General features: G+C 41.3%; 1 protein-coding gene across 1 annotated transcript; it reads right to left on the reverse strand.

Moving 5' to 3' along the window:
- Positions 1-9,665: 9,665 nt before the first annotated feature.
- Positions 9,666-17,352, reverse strand: RSPH1 (radial spoke head component 1). Its single transcript, XM_074155229.1, has 9 exons — positions 17,278-17,352; positions 16,597-16,710; positions 16,371-16,476; positions 15,099-15,189; positions 14,728-14,863; positions 14,350-14,421; positions 12,353-12,563; positions 11,668-11,811; positions 9,666-9,837 (listed from the first exon to the last, which is right to left on the reverse strand). Exons 1-9 carry the CDS (start codon positions 17,332-17,334, stop codon positions 9,788-9,790), a joined length of 981 nt encoding a protein of 326 aa, XP_074011330.1. The 5' UTR covers positions 17,335-17,352; the 3' UTR covers positions 9,666-9,787.
- Between the last annotated feature and the right edge of the window lie 72 nt (positions 17,353-17,424).

Raw genomic sequence — 17,424 nt, forward strand, 5'->3', positions numbered from 1 at the left:
GCTGTTGGATCCGCTTTGAAAGTTTTTTGGGTAAGCTGATGTTTTATACCCTCCAACTTGGAGGTTTGGTCTATACCGTTTCCATAAGTTAGTGGATTCTGAGGAAACTGCCAGACAAAAGGCAACAGCTGCAGGAGACAGCAATTTGCAGGTGGTCATGGCTGCACAATGGCCCTTTAGCTCTTCCTGGCCTACCTGCCTCTCGACCTGTCTACCTGGTGGTCTTGCTTTGACCTGATGGTGCTGCTCCCAGCGTACATCAGGCCTTAGCACGAGCTGTTAGCCAAAATCTAAGCAGGAGTTGAGTGAACAGTCACAGCGTGGAGATTTTGTATCTCAGTCTTGTGCCCGAAAAGAATCATTTTGACTTTCTGGCTCTGATGAAGTTACTTGAACTCTTCGCATTTTCCAGCAACGCTGTAATTTTAAAATGAAAATCAAATGCTCCAGGTCCAAGACGGGAGCCCTTTAGCTGGCAAGTGATGCAAGGAAGGCTATAGGACTGCCTCGCTGGTTGAAGCCCGAGCACACGAGATGGGTGGCTATGGATGCAGCCCCGGAAAAAGCTAAAAACCCCAAGTGACATCACAACCTCTTCTTGCTCTGGGGAAGCAGGATGCCACTGTGGTGCTGAGGAGACCGTGGCTTGGTTACTTACCCGCATCTCGCCCTGTCACACGCTTGCTGTCAGCTGAGAGGGGCAGGTGTGGTGAGGGATGATGTTGCACTGAGCCCCGAAGGCAGTGGTGTGGCTCCTCTGTGGTCTTTAGGGAGGGCTGTGAATCAGAGGTCTATCTGAGAAAGGGCCATATGATACAAGAAAACCAGCATGTAGGGGAAGAGCCTGCTAATGAGAGAGGGAGGAACATCTCCATGTCGCACTCAGCCATGTTAACAGCAACCAGCAAGGGTCTCCCACCACACCGCTTGCTGCCTCAGGCTGCGTTCAGGTGGTGCAGGGTGTTTGGGTGCCCCATTTCCTCACCAAGGAACCCATCCGAGCGAGAAGGGAGCAGGAAATGTGGACAAGAAATGGAGTGTGCATTTCTGGGTCAAGGTTTTTCTAGGGATACAGCCTCTGGATAAAGACCTGGCTCTGTTTTAACTTGTGGTAGCAGCTGTACTTGTTATGGTGCATGCTAATGTTGTCCTTCACCTCTGAAAAGTTGTCTTTTACCCCCAGAGATACATCTGGAGGACTTTGCAGTCTGTGTTGTACACCTTAGCCTATATTCTTTTGATCTTTTAAGTTGTTCCAGCCTCAGAACTGATCTCTTCTCTGTGAGAAGAAACACAGGCAAGTCATGGGGATTGCCTTTCTTCTCCAGTGGGGCACATATCTATGCAACTGTATTGCATAAGGGGAGGTCTTGTGTTTGGTGGCCCAGACACAGAGGCTGGTTGGGGCAAAACAAAAGCCCAGGTGAGGATAAGCATGGAAGGGAGCAATGGTGGTGTTCCAGGTTCATGCAGAAAGGGAAAATGCCTGCTGCCCAAGTGACACCTCATGAGAGTGGGGCATGATGGCACACTGCTGGGCCAGGAACGGAGCCAGGAGCAGATAAGGACAGGCAGGTGAGACCTGTGGTCTGCTCGTTACATGATGCACCTGCCTGCAGAGTATGGAGTTGGCATCAACTGACAAGACTGACAAGAAAGAGAAAAAGGAAAAAAGTCTGGTCACTTTTAAAGTATTACTGGCATAAAATTTCAAGTGCTTTCATGAGAAACTTTCCCCTACCTTTTTAGAAAGAAGGGGTTTTTTTTCCATTATACTCTTATATTTTAATCCTAGATTGTGCTGCAAATACCAATTTGGGTTAAGAATCTAGGTCTTCTTCTAAAACACCAAAATTAACCACCAAATGACATCTTTCTTGTCACCCGGAATCATTGTCAGGGTGGGTCTGTTGTGAAAAGTAACCTGGAAGAACAGCATCATCTCCTTTCTTTGAACAGCTTTCCTATGCTGCTGCTGCTGTGTGCAACACAGTCATGAAATACTTCTCTCTGCTTTTCACTCCTTTTGGTCTGCAGAAATAATGTTACTAAAAGCCAGTTTATCACACTCTAATCCTGTTACTGTCCATCAAGTTTCTATCCAAAACAAGTGCATGCAGGCTGCCCTAGAGGAAGGTGTTGAGAGGGGAGATGGACACAGCTGGGGAAAGAGCCTCTCTCTCTATTAAGACCTTTCTTACAGGTTGGGGGGGACATGGGGGAAGGATTCAACCAGCTTACCCAGTCTTGGCATGTAATCAAAAGACACACAGAGCATGAACACTATTTGCAAACTGAAAATTCTTAATAGGCAGATTGCTAAGACATTTGAATCAAAATCCCAGTATGCTTTTTTTTTTCGATACAAGTGCACTCCGATTAATTTAACTTCAGTGAATGCAATGAAGTAAACCTTAGAGCACGTGGGAAAGAGGTTTTGGGGGCTTAAATATTTCTCTTGCAGTGATTCTAATTCAGACTGAATTAGACCTGCAGTGCTGAGCAGGTGAGGACAAACGCTTAGTTGCAAAATACTTTTGTTAACTTAAAAATACGTCTCTATTCCTACCATCCAAATCAATTGAACAGAAAGAACAGGCAGCAGAAATAGCAAGGCATTGAAACTGTATCTCAGTCTTAATAATGAAAGGGCAAGGACAAGCTCTTCTACTGACAAGGTCCCTGCTTTTGACTTTCCTGGGGCCCCATGTGAGCACAGGTTCATCTCTAAAGAACACTTTTTAGGATCAGAGCTGAAATTGATGTACTTTTTTAATGTACAAGGGTTCTTAGTTGTAAAATCCAGTGCTTAGGAGAGAGAGAATTCCTGATGTGATGTGTTCATAATATGAAACTAATTGCTGAACACAGGTGAAATGAAGCAAATGTCCTCAGAAGCTTTGAAGTTCTTCTTGTAATAGGCAAAAGAAATAGGAAACTTTTCCAGTTTCGGTATTTCTTATGCAACTTTAAAAAATAGATGTTACTGTACTCCATTGCCATTTTCTTTAATTGGATCTATTTCATTAAATGTTATGTACTTTAACAGATGCTTTTAGTAATGCTTAGAGAATCTGAATGTTTTGTTTATATCTTAAACACTGAAAATATGTATTCTTTTGATAAAGACCTACAGTGAAGTTAATGTATGGTGACACCTTGTGGGAAAACACAACCTCAGATTTACATGACTAAATAAGACCTGGTGTGATTGAGGGATGGGGAAGAGGAGCAGCATTTTTAATTTTTTTTGAACATGAATGCGCCTTCCATACAGTTTGAAAGGACAGTAACAGAAATTTATAATGTTTGCAATTACTTTTAGGCAGAACTGAGTGGAGAGACACTTGAGCCCAGTTCTTCTGAAAAGCAAGATTAAAAAATGCTATGAATGTTTTGTTCCTGATTTTTCCAAAGTTTTTTCCTTGTGCCAGCATTGATACTGGTGCAAGGTGAATGTGCAATTCTGCTGACTCAGAACAGTAGTTATTTCTGTACACTTTGCACAATTTTAAATCATTAGGCTGGGAATAAAGCAGTGAGTAGATTTTTGTTTGTATCCTGAGAGCTTTGTCATTAAAATGCTCTGAAACAATAGGAAATTTTATGAAAAGACCGTATGCAGCTGTTTCTTGGGAGTTCAGAAGAATGTATAGGTCTAATCTTGATCTTTTACTGCTTTCTTTAATGGGTGATTAAAAATTAAAATGTTCATGACTTTGAACTTGAGAACAGCATGAAAGCTTTGAACAGATGAAAAATTGTACTACAGGGACTAGGAAGGATAGTAAATCATTTAATTTTACAGTCCAGTTTTTGTGGAGATCACAAAGGGTCTGGAGAGCACTTCAGGCCTCTTGATTCTAACACCTACTTAGAAGAAAAACTTGGAGGAAAACTGTGCAAAACCTCCAAATGGGATCTCCCTGAGCTTCCTGGGTTCTTGGTGAGGATACCCAGGAGGCAGCATCTCCTACCTCTACGGGTGTAAAGAATAAAAATAAAACAATATGGTTAAAAGTATTTAACCTGATCCACCTGAAAATGCCTTCTCAATGGAACTAGTTGTGTAATTAAGTGTTTGGAAAACCAGGGCCTAAATCTGTAACATTTTGGTATTCAGATACTGCTGGGTTGGGGAGGGGGAAGCAAATATAGATGCTACAAACACACATATGCTTTCTGATTCACAGCAGGAATTTCTGTTGCAAATCTGTTTAAGAAAATTCATTAATCCAGTTTTGACAGAACATATTTAAAATAGAATGGCCTCATTTCTGTCTTTTAAAGCTCAGTTGTCACTGAATTTGTCTGATGCTAAGATGATATCGTTTCCCAATTGTTCTGCCAGATTTCTCTTGCCACCTGTGAGCTGCAAAGTTTAATAAATAATACACAGAATGGAAAGTGTATGGAATATAACCTATTATCTGGTACCAAGTTATTCAAAAGAACCCTGCCAAAGCATCAGTCTTTATGAAAAATAGCAAGCTAGATGTACTTAAGAAATGGGGTTTTGCGATCCCACAGAGCTTGTGTCAGGACATCGTTAATTTATGACAAACTGTGGTGTTCAGTTTAAAATCACGTGGTACATCACTGTATTTGCGTAGGGTTCAGAAACTGCTCCAGCGCATGAGAGTGACTGTGCCATTTAAAAAAAAAACCTCTAAAGAGTCTGTTGTGGAAATAGCTCTGCCGGTGAAAACCTCTGTGACTGCGTGGGTCGGCAAATGAACAATTGCTCGCCTTCACAAGTGGAGCCAAGCTGTGTATTCCAGGCAGAAGAATAAGGAACACGCATGTAAATCTCTTTTACAGCTTTGTTTCCCGCTTTATGTACACAATAAAACTTCAGACTCTGCTGTCATCTGTCCTCTTCTGCAGGGCTGAAATCACAGACACCTGCATCTGCACTGTAGTTTCTCCCTTCAGCTGCCCACACGGCGCAGCAGCGCTTTGTGTAGAGATCTTTGTGTCCGTATCACACCTGGAGAGATGCTCTTGGCACAGAGAAGCAGATTAGAGATAATCTCTTTGCTGGGCCTACAGGCTGAACAAGGGAGTTCACCAAAGACGTGTTCAAAGGATGTCATCTTTTGGGTTACTGTACTGGTTTTGGCTGGGATGGAGTTAATTTTTTTCGTAGTAAGGTGCTGTGTTTTGGATTTGTGACCAGAACAGTTTTGATAACACAGGGATGTTTTAGTTATTGCTGCACAGTGATTAAACAGCATCAAGGTCTTTTCTGCTTCTCATACCACCCCACCAGTGAGTGGGCTGGAGATGCATGAGAAGTTGAGGGGGACACATCTGGGACAGCTGATCTCAACTGACCAAAGGGATATCCCAGCCCATATGATGTTTTCCTCAGCAAAAAAAGCTGGAGGAAGAAGGAGGAAGGGGGGTTTGGAGGGCTGGCGGCGGCATTTGGAGTGATGGCATTTGTCTTCCCAAGCAACCATTACGTATGATGGAGCCCTGCTTTCCTGAAGATGGCTGAACACTTACCCGCAGATGGGAAGCAGTGAATTAATTCCTTGTTTTGCTTTGCTTACTCCCACAGCTTTTGCTTTACTTATTAAACTGTCTTTACCTCAACCTGTGAGTTTTCTCACTTTTATAACTTCCAGTTTTCTCACCCATCCCATTTTGGGAGGGTGAGCTCTAATACTATCTAAAATGGTCTTTCTTCATGACTGAGAAGTGAAGAGGCAGAAGGATGAGAGAGGTTTAGCATACCTTCATGCAACAAGTTTTGGCAGGGGTTCCTCCCTCTCCAAGGCAGGGATGAACAAACTACTACTAACTAGTTTCCAAATTATCCTTAAGGTATTTCTGGAAAATACAGTGAAATGAAATGTCTCCTCCTACAAAAGCACTGGTGGTTTCCAAAAGGAGCAAGCCATCTTCTCAGGAGCACTTTTTAGCACATTAGAGATTTCCAGATGTTCTTGGCTGTTCTTGATTGTATTCCAGACAAGATGCACTTTTTGCAGGTATACCACTGGAGGTCACTCATGTACTAATGTACAGTACAGTACTAGCAGCTGCAGGGGAGAAAGTAATTTCATATATCACCCAAGCGTGAACTCAGCTTGACCTGAAGATTACCTTAAAATCTAAATTACTTGGGAAATATGTTGTGCTGCTATTTCTCAAATTTACGCTAGAATATATTAAAACTAGAAAGTAAACTAAGGATTGTTAGTTTTTCATAAAAAGACAAAAAAATCCCATTGTTAGCAAGGCAAGTGTGCTTTGATCTAGCTACAGTAATAATGGAAATGCAGCACTTTTTGCCAAAGAAAGCAGAAAGAGGAAAAGATAACCACCTCTGAAAGTGCTCACTGAAGTCACAATTGGTGTGACAAGAAATTGCAAACAAAATGACATGTAAGATAGGAAGGGAAAGATTACATGGGAATTTTCTCAATATGACATTTCTGATAGGAGAAAAATTGCAGGAAGAAGCAATAAACTCTATTTATATGACTCATTTTTTTATCTCTGCTTTCTGTTAATCCATTTTTATCACTACCTCTCAAACTACTGAGCATACTTCTGCTGAAATTGTGAGTTGTCAAGAAAAGGAACTTGTTAAAATGTTTTCCCGTTTTCCCCCTAAGCTAAAATTTCAGTATAGATTTCCTGCTCTGAGGTGAAGAATAAAAAAATGCAGGTCTTGTTTCATCAATATCAGTACAACATCTCTTATTCCAGCTGGGCCAAAACCAGTTATTTTATTTCAAAAGCAAACTGCTACTGGCTGGCAACTCTCTTCCTCGGGCTCCAGGCCCATCAACATTCATACCAATATCCTCACAGACTGAGAGAGTCAATTAAAGTCAGACAGATATATATGTTAATAATTAAGGTATTGCTTACATATTATCAGGAAAAAAAATATTTCAGAGCAGCTTTATTCACCTGCAGAAAAGGAGAAAAGATCTGTCCGTGGCATTTAGTGCTTGTACAACACTTTGTGCAGCTCTGCCTTCTTCTGTACTTGTAATTTACTATTTATATAATGTCATTTGATTCTGGTAACTTCTAGGGGCCTTCTACAGCTGCTGTCTCCTGCTGGTTGCCTCCTAATTGACAGGCTCTTGATTTAAAAGGAGCTGCATGTTCAGAAGTTAGCTGCCTGCTGATTAGGGGGTGCTGCACTGGGTTTTTTTGTCTGGTGTGTAGGGGAGCTTATTCAGATAGCAATACAGCAAGCAGAGCTTTTGGTGGTTTGTGTGGGTGGTGGGAAAAGGCAGAAGCTCTCCTGCAAACCATGTGGGACTGTGTGACACCAGTGTTGATGAGCTAGTAGGTCTGATCTCCAACACCAGTGAAGAAAGTGCCCTTGGCATGTCACTGGTGAAGCCTAGACAGGCCTTGGGCAGAGGGATGTTGTGTCCAGATGTCTCACTGGGGCTGTGGGTGATGGGGTCCTCTCCTGTGGGAGGTGTGTAGTGGTCCACGTGCTGTCTATCCAAGGACCTGCAGAAGGAGGAGTGCAGATTGTTCACTATTAAGGAGAGCAAATGGGATATCATCAGGTTGTCCACAGAGGTGAGAGCCTGAGCCTGAGGTGGAGGGATGTCTAGGGGCTGTGCTGGATGGAGTGGTGGATAGGGACTCCCCTGAGCAAGGTTGCTAAAGTTCTCAACTGCTGGCAGCCGGAGAAATGTTCCTCCTCCCTGCTCAGACCTGAATGCAGAGAGTTGGTATTAAGCCCTAATACCCATGGGAGGGGAACAGATGCTGCCAAGGGAGGCTTCAGAGACAGCTGTGCCCAGCTGAGCATCAGCAGCAAGTCTAGCAGTTGGAGACCCCCCTCTGCAGGGAATAAAGGAACCTGTCTGCTGACCAGACATGCTGTCATGGGAGGTTTGCTGTTTGGTAGATGCCCAGATACTGAGTGTTGTAGAAAGATGGCAAAGGCCCATCTGGTCCTCTGATTGTTACCCTTCATTGCTCATTAGTGTGATAATCACCATCAGTCATACTGCTGAGGGACACCTGGAGCAAAACAAGAGTAACTGTAGGATTCTGGGCAGCAGAGGACATGGAAACCCACAGGATGTCCCCTTAGTCCTCCATGGGAAGAGGTCAGGCAGGAGGGGACACAACGCTGAGAGGTAGCAACTGGTCACAGGGCTGTTGTCATAGATAGTGCTTTGGCTTTCATTACCATGGATCTGTCTTGGAGGAACAAGGAGATCTAACAAAGTGGGGTAAGGCTATCTTTGCCAACAGGCTTGTAAATCTGGTGAGGAGAGACTCAAATTCGATACCTTGGAGGATGGTGATAATTGCTTACGCTAAGTGAAAGAACTTAAATGGGACAGGGTGGTGGGAACAAGCTACCCCTCAGGCAAGGTAAAACAAGCCAAAAGGGAACCTACCTTAGGTATATGTATACAAATGGATCCAGTCTGGGAAACAAAAAGGAGGAACTAGAAACTGCTCTGTGTGCAGATGCAGAACTGTTACATTCTTGGAAAAAATGAAAAATGGTGGGACTGCTCACACCACAACTGGAGCTCTCCAGTGAATGAGTGGCTCGTTAGTAAAGACAGAAAGGGAAAATGAGAGGCAGAGTTTTCTTCTATGTGAAGAAGCAGCTTGAATGCATGGAGCCCTTCTATACTATTGGACAACATGCTGTTTGAGAGCCTGTGGATCAGCAAGTTTATTAAACATGACATAGGTGTTGGGAATTTGTTACAGATCAGCTTCCTCACTCTGATGGTTGACAGTCTCCTTTAAGCAGCTTAAGGAAGGCCACAAGGCAAACAAGAAATTTGGGACTGACCTGAACTGGGGTTGTTTAACCTGGAGAAAAGAAGTCTCAGGGGAGACGTTATCGCTCTCTACAACTACCTGAAAGGAGGTTGTAGAGAGGTGGGGTCGATCTCTTCTCCTAAGTAACAGGTGAAAGGACAAGAGGAAATGGCCTCAAGTTGTGCCAGGGGAGGTTTAGTTTGGATACAGGGAAAAATTTCTTCACTGAAAGGGTTATCACGCATTGGAACAGGCTGCCCAGGGAAGTGGTTGAGTCACCATCCCTGGAGGTACTTAAAAGACATGTACATGTGGCACTGAGGTGCATGTTTTACTGGTGGATTTGGCAGTGTTAGGTTAACGGTTGGACTCGATGATCTTAAAGGTCCCTTCCAACCTAGATGATTCTATGAAAATGGAAGAAAAAACAGACTACAAAGAATTTAAATACACTGCACTAGTGTGTTAGGAAAGCAAAATTAAGTTTGACTTCAAACTGGCATGGGGAGATTTAGGGCAACAAGAATAGCTTCTACAGCTACATGAACAATAAAAAAATAACCAAAGAAAACATAGGCCTGTAATCAGTGGTCTAGGGACAGAGGATACAGATAGAGCTGGGAAGACTAATGCTGCCTTTGTCTTTGTCTTCACAAGCAAGACCCCCAGGTCTATGTGCCCAGAGGCAGGGTTCAAGGAAGAGAAGAACTACCAGTAGTGGGAGAAGACAGAGTTTGCTTCTGCAAACTTGTGAAGACACAACATCGTGAATCCAGAATAATCCTGTACTGGTTTCAACAATTTACTACCTGCTACATGGAATAAAGTTGTCACGAGACGGTGTACTCTGAGATCGTAAAAGTTTCAGAGATACATATTCCAGACGGAACAGTGACAGAAATGTTTATTCAAAGCATCTTAACTGAATAAAAATATTGCAGGGTTACCATAATAAATGATTCACTCTGAAATTTCCTTTTTTTGGTTCTTTGTCTTTACTTGTATCCAATTACTCTGCTTCCTTTGATTCATCTTCCTTATCCTCTAAACCAGTAGTTTCTGTGGAGGTGAAGGAAAGACAGGACAGAGAAATGCATTTTATTATAAAATACTGGAAAGTAATACTTGAAACTAAAACATAATTATAGGAGTATGCTGTCTATCTCAGTCATCTTTGCATTGCCTTTCACTGCCAATACTTGAATTTAACTGTTATATGTTGTTTGTCAGCTGCCAGACAGGCTCAGTACACACATATTGACTGCCAGCCAGCCCATATGTAACTCTGGAATAGCCAAAGAATGTCTTCCATTTAGACAAGTATCATAAGAAACATGGAGCAAAAAAGATGGATGGAATTCCTGTGTGGAAAAAAATGATGGTAATGGGACAGAGAATACAAGGCTGCAAGAAACCAGATTTTGTTACATCTGCTCTTCACAGTATGCATATTTTCTTCAAATCATTTCCTCTTACTATAACTTAATCTTGCTAAACATAAAGACAAGGGGAACAATATGTTGCCTAATTAATTATGGATGTAGACCTATACTGAAAAAATGTATAAAATCCAACTCTTTGATTCTAGCAATAAAGAGCTGGAAGGAACTTAGAGAATATCTGTCACATTCCTGTGTTTTCATGCATTGGAATCTGCATCTATACTGTCTCTGACAGATTCTTGGGTCCATTTGTTCTTTAAAAAAACAAAAACCAAAAAACCCACTAAAAACCAATGGGAATACCAGAGCTGCTTCATTGTGGTAGGCCAGAAAATTTGTTAGAATCAAGTTCAGTCAAAAATGGTTATATGAGTCCAAACGACTTTGAGACAAATCAGGCTCAATGAACTTTTGCCAAATCCAAAGCAGAGCTATGCAGGAAACCTGCTTAGATTCCTGGTGGATCTGATCCAAGGCCAGGGTCCCATAAAATGTCAGTCCCACACACCAGAGAGGCTAGCTGGCTAGTCTGCCCTGAAGCAGGAGTGCACCTTCAGAGGTGATGGGTAAAAAATGAGAACAAATAAAACTATGAAAATTTCAAGAGCTGACCTAAATGTTTAGTGCATATCTCCAGGCTTTTTCACATGATTTAATAGTCTTTCTGATCCCTGTAGACAGTGCTTTGCTTTGATTTATTGTAAAATGGATTGATTACAAATGGATAAATTTATCTTATGTTTTCATACATCAGATATGTAAGCTTGTAAATGTCAACACTTAATAAATACAAACAACACAATTGAGTGAAGGTCTATAGGCTAAACATGAGTAATCATAGGTGTATCCTTTTGTTGCTTCTTAGTAATTTTGTATTTAAAACAGGCTTCTGAACTGCCTGGAAGAAAACCTGAGCGTCTGAATTCCAAATCTCTTTGGTTTGTAAACGAAAAAAATCAACCAGAGGCTGTTCAAACCATGACGCATAACAACAACTAAAATTTATTTCTTCAGATTTGTTTTGCCTGCTTAACTTCAACTTCAGTTGAGAGAATAAGAGTACACAGTTCCATTCATGAGAAAAAAGTGGAGTGCTCAAAACCTAAGGTCTGAAATTTTCTCTCTCTTTTTTGTACAACAAAAAAAGTTTGCAAATGTAATCACTGATAAAATCAGCTTTGCAAGTGCTGTCAACTGTACATTCATAGATAACACGACGCTGAAGTGTCACTTCTAATTTGTACTGTTACATTATATGAATTTGACTACTCAAAACCAGTTTACATCTACAGAGGACTGTCCCCCCTTATGAAAGGTAGAGATTCCCATGGTCTCTTCAGCTTGATAACAGACCTCTCAGCAGCAGCATGCCTTCAGCTGATTAACATACATGATTCCAAACCTTGATTGCTAATTGAAGAATGAGCATGGATGCTCCATTCCTCACCTTGATCCTCCTGATCTTGGTTTTCTTCTTCCTCTCTGCTTCCCTCATCTTCCTCTCCTGCATCCTTTGCTGGGGTAAAAACTTCACTGGGTACTTCTTGAGGAGAAGGCTCATCTTCCTCACTGTCAGCAGGCTCATTAGTGACTGAAATATGAGAAATTAGAAATAGCAAACAAAATTTTACAAATTTGTACTCAGCCATTATTTTCATGCAGTCACTAATAACTCTTACTGAAATCTGCAGTCTTTACAGAATCACGGATCACGGAGTCATGGAATTGTCAGAGTTGGAAGGGACCTCTAGAGATCATCTAGTCCAACTCCCCTGCTAAAGCAGGATTGCCCAGAGCACATTACTCAGGACTGTATCAAGGCGGGTCTTGAAAATCTCCAGAGAAAGGGACTCCACGACTTCCTTGGGCAGCCTGTCCCAGTGCTCTGTCACCCTCACTGTAAAGAAGTTTTTTTGTATTAACAGGTGATGATATAGACTAAAATGATTCACAGGCTTCCCAAGACAGTTATACAGCAGTTTACAAACAGGCTTGGAAGCTCCCAACTTTTAATATGTGGTAATGAAACCAAATAAACCCAAACCTCTCACACTACTTGATATAAAACCTGAAAAACACATTTTCAGGGGATAGTCAAAGCATGGAGTTTCCAGCTGTCCAGAAGAACAAACCTGTAATCGATGGCATTTTTTCATCATTTTCAGTTACTCCTGCTGCTGTTCCTTCTTTCACTGCTTCTGCTACCACTTGGGAGGCTTCTCTGGGAGAAGATGGTTTTTCCCCATGAGGAGTCCAGAGTGTTAATTTGGTAATTTCTGATGCTTTCCATTTTGTTACCCCAAGAAATGAGAGTTCCTCCTCTTCTTCTACCTCTCCTTTATCCTAGAAGATAACTCATGAAATCCAGCATCACATCTTACAGGTATTAAGGAAGTAACCAAGATGATGGTTCTTTATCTGGGCTCAAAATGGCAATGACATGGCTTTTTAAAGTATTTACAGGTGGAGGAACTTCAACAGTCACAAATCTTGGAAGACAACTACACTTTGGACTTGATGAAGTCAGTTGACTGTTATTAATGATCAAGGCTTCCTAGCTTGCTTTCTTTAAGGGAAAATTTTGTCTCTCCCTTGAACAGAATGGCTGTGAGGGGCCTGTCAACCATTTCTCCTCTTCTATGCCTGTCTACAGTATAACAGCAGCAAATAAGACCTAATGCTCTGTCCGGTAGCTGTTACACTTTCTCTCTCACACAGCAACAGAATGGCAAAACAGCTTTTTCTGCCTCAATCTTTGCTTAGGTAAGACCTTGGAATGGATCTAGGAAGCAGCAAGGTATTGCACAAAGCTTATGTTTTTGAAATTTGAGGATTTATTATTATTATTATTATTTAAAAAAACATGCTTTTTTTTAATCCAAATATGAGGGAGTCTTAATAATGGAATCATTATCTGTATTGCAAGCTAATTTATTTTATTTTTTTTAAATAGGCCTTGTTCTGCAATTACTTCAACTAAAGCAAAGAGGCAAAATTCAATCTTACTTTAGTGACAGCACTGTCTCCTCCTTTACACAGTCACTACAGCATTCACATAAGAAGAAATTATTCCTGAGTAATGATTTTCAGAAGCTGAGTGCTTAACCTTGGATTCTTAAATTTGTATTTAACCCCCACATCAATGGCCTAATATCCCAAATCAGCTCATCCAATAATTCCCAACTGAACTGAGGATACTGGATACACTTCACTTTGGATACTCATATGAATCTGGTACTTAATTTGAGGATCTCTTGCTTTTAGCCAAAAAAGCAAAACATTCTCCATGTTTTGCAAATCTCTATCACTAAGGATAGGATTTTTTAATTATTATTATTTTTTCCTTGTCTTAAGAAACAATTAGTGCATTGGAGAATTTTCAAAGAGTGTGTAATGGGAACTAACAACCCAGGTAGCAAACTATAAGCTAAAATGTGGCGTATTTTCTTGAAACCAAAACAGTACTATTAAGATATATTTCTCACTTATATAGCTATTTTGCACCATATTAATCAGAAACATTTCAAAACATTCATGCATGAAGGAGAAGGAAAAACAGGCCCTGATCAAAACAGGCTCTGATCCCAGCTGCTCCTTACAGTTATTAGGATATTAAGCTGTGGATATTAAGCTCCTAACAGGACCAGTACAACAATGAGACATATTTCCAGAACATTAATCTGCTGGAAATTACCATTTGTACACATAGCATCAAGCAACTCACAAATAGAAGAGGAAATACTTTTCATTGTTTTCTGATGTTCAGAACAAAGTGGAATACAGGCTTAATGTACAGACAAATACATCTACATTCTTCTGTGGTTTGAAACTTCAAACGTTTTGGGAAGGTCCCGATTCTTCTAAATGTTAAGCAGAAAGGACTCCTGATTGCAAGTGAGTGCAAAAATCAGACCTTGTACCTGTCAAAGCTTACACAGTAGAGAAGCTAAAGAAAAAAGCAAAATGAAACCTCACTCAGTTCTTAAGAATTCATGAGTGTCTACCCTTTTTTGACAGATTAGATCTACTTTAATGTCAGTATCTATAAGATATTTTATAGATTACTCAACAATAGATTTGATTTACTGAGTTCTCTGATATTCAGTATAATTTGCACTATTTCTTTTACCTGCTCCGATTGTATGTATTCACCATGCTGTTCACACCCAATATCAAAGATATATTTGCCATGACCTACAGGCTGCACAAAGATACAAAAAAGTCAGCAAAACTATAAAGTTAGTACATTCTAAGCATATAAATGTAAAATATGCTTTACTACAAAATTCCTGCAATAGTCAATAACACTATAGTTTGAAAGCAAAGTTGCAGAGAAACTTGGCATTCTGTCCTGCAGATTAATTTGGTTTCTTCTGTTACACTGGTGATACCAGAAACATTACAAAAAATCAGGATCCCAGCTTCTTATTTTCAGTGGAAATAGATTATATTAAGGCAATTCCATGCTAACTGTTCAGATGAATAGAGAGCTTTCCAGCATACTTACATTTCCATTCAAAAACTTGCCCCTAAATCTATGGTTTAGGTAGATAAGTTCAGCTTCTCCTTCCTGGTTTCCATTTACCCAGCCACCAATATATATAGCTCCTGTATCTTTATAGATATATGTGCCTTGTCCATGCCTAAGGAGAAAATAAAAATTATGCTTTGTATTACTGAATAGTAAGAATGTAAAATATTGTTATAATTTAGGTATTACAACTGTATTATTTAAGTAGTTGAAATGACTCAAGTTGGCCTACATTGCCAAGGTTACCGTAGCACTTGATTTGCTACAGTCAGCCAAACTTTGAAAATAACCTTTGCATTTTAATGCCATTAGGTGACTTGAAACACCACTGCAAGAATGAAACAAACCTATTGTGATTAAACCATTCTCCAGTATAGGTGTCTCCATTTGCATATGTATACACTCCATGGCCATGTCTCTGGTCATTCACCCAGTCTCCTTTAATGAGAACACAATAAAAATAGAGTGAGATGTGGTATATTTCATTGTGTGATACAGTGGTCAGTTTGGAAAGTTATTATACATTAATTTTTAGAGAAGGAAAAGGAAGGTACAACATCATTGTGGTTCCTTACCCCTTCTTAACGCTGTTCCTTACTCTAAACCCTTGTCTTTTTGTTTCTGTCTGTCCCTCATCATGCTTATTTATGCAGCTGCCTGATCTCCCTTACACTCCAAACACATTTTGTGCATCATGGTCTATCTCCATTATCTTAAGATGAACACAAAAAGCCATGTAACATCCTGCTCCTGTCTTTACATTTGGTAATTTATTACAGTTTCATTAGATAATGTGACATCTCCACTCAAATAACAAGGGGGACTACTTTAGTTTGACTCATTTGCTAAAATTGTCCTGTCAGTAAGGGGTCATATATACTTAAAAGAATGCTAGATTGCGTGTCTTAATTACTCTTCTATTCACACTTAAAAAAATTAAAAAAAAATAATATTACAGGTGGATATGCTCCTGTAAGGCAAGAATTGGGCTGCTCTTTTTGCTCTCTGGTTCTAGCCCTCACAATGTGAATGTTCTGTCTTGCCTAGCCTAACTGATACTCAGAAGGTTTTGAGTACTATCCTGAAAGAAGGGAAACAATGTGAGTTTCAACTTCTTCAAACTTCACAGACACCCCAGTCCCTAAGTCCTCTAATCAGATTTTTTTTTAAGGATGGACCTAATAAAGTTATAAAATGCTTTATTCTGAGCACTCTGTGGTTCTAATCATCATTCAGAAATATGTAATTACACTCTCTTCTATCAAGATTGCACTGATTTGTAAAAGATCTTTAATATTTCTCAGGACTTGGAACACTCCACTTGAAAGGAGGACGTGAGAAGCATAAACTGCTACTAAACACGACACTTCTCACAGTAATTGACATAAACCCACACTTCTTAGAACTTGTAGTCAAAAAGGACTAAAAAGAAAAATTTCATAGAACATGTATCTCCTTAAAATAACTCTTAAAATGTATCTCTTAAAATAACCCTTAAAATGCTCTTCAGTTCACTATCTCCTTGCATTCCAGACATGGGAGAGGGGAGGGAGGGGAAAAGGGGGTAGCTGGGAGAATGTGTCCTTTCAGTTACAGAAATCCTTGCAACTGGGTTTTACCTTCATATTTTGATCCATCTGGATAAAAAAAAATGCCCTGGCCATGCTTTTTGTTTTGAACATATTTTCCAATGTAGCAAGCACCATTTTTAAATCTGTAGGTCCCCTGAAACATATTGGTATAGATAAAATACTTGTCAGTTCTCAATCTTGTTTCAATATAGTGCCCAAAATAACAGAACTGCTGAAACATAAGCACAACCACTGCCTTCTGTCACTGTCTTACCTGTCCATTTCTAAAGCCATATTCATATTCTCCATCGTATGTATCACCATTGGGTAGAAATGCTTTTCCACGTCCATGTCGCTCACCTTCTGGATTGCGTTCACCTTCATACTCCTGATAAAATGTAGGGAAAAAAAAAATTGTTTAAGAGGGCTAGACCTGACTGAATCTAACCTCATTAAACAGAGGAAAACAGGCATTTTCTCAAAGCTACTCCCATTTGGCTTTGAATCAGAGACCGCAGGGACACCTGGCCAACAGATGTGCTGCTTATGCAGACGCTTTCCTCAGGTCCTGGCACCCAGAGGCTTTCCTCCCTTCCTGACACACTTCTGGGAAGTATGGACGACTTCTTTTCACCCAGTGGAGAAAGTCAGGCAGGTCCCAACTGAAGCGGCACAGCCCCACTTCCCAAACCCCCGTCCCCACCGATGAAGCGCCTCGGGAGCTCTCCCAGGCTCGGCACGGCCGGCACACGGTATTTAAGACGCCCTGACCGGTAACATTCACTCTTCCCTTCCCCCCGGCTCTCCCCCACCCCCTGCCCGAGGCGCCCGGGGCCGTCTGCCTCTTCCCTCCCCGGGACGGGACCCCCGCCGCCGCAGGGGCCGGGAGACGGGGCAGAGCTGCCCCCGCCCGTGCTGCTGAGCCGCCAGCGGCACCCCGCTCGCCCCGGCGAACCCCCAAATTGGCCTCGGCCTCTTCGGCCTCTTCCTCCTCCTCGCTCAGATCCGACATGGCCGCAGCGTCGCCGTCGCCCCTGGCAACCAAGGCGCGCGCGCGGGGAGGGGGGCTCGCGCTGCTGCTGTCCCGGGTGCTGAGCCCAAC

The sequence above is a fragment of the Numenius arquata genome, chromosome 1 (genome assembly GCF_964106895.1).
Source record: "Numenius arquata chromosome 1, bNumArq3.hap1.1, whole genome shotgun sequence".
Lineage (NCBI taxonomy): Eukaryota > Metazoa > Chordata > Aves > Charadriiformes > Scolopacidae > Numenius > Numenius arquata.

Excerpts from the sequence above, each read along its gene's own strand:
- RSPH1 (XM_074155229.1), bottom strand. The coding sequence starts at position 17,334 with ATGTCGGATCTGAGCGAGGAGGAGGAAGAGGCCGAAGAGGCCGAGGCC. Across the intron at positions 16,477-16,596 it reads ATGGCTTTAGAAATGGACAG|GGGACCTACAGATTTAAAAA; the intron begins GTAAGACAGTGA and ends AATATGTTTCAG. Across the intron at positions 14,422-14,727 it reads GCAAGTTTTTGAATGGAAAT|CCTGTAGGTCATGGCAAATA; the intron begins GTAAGTATGCTG and ends ATCTTTGTGCAG.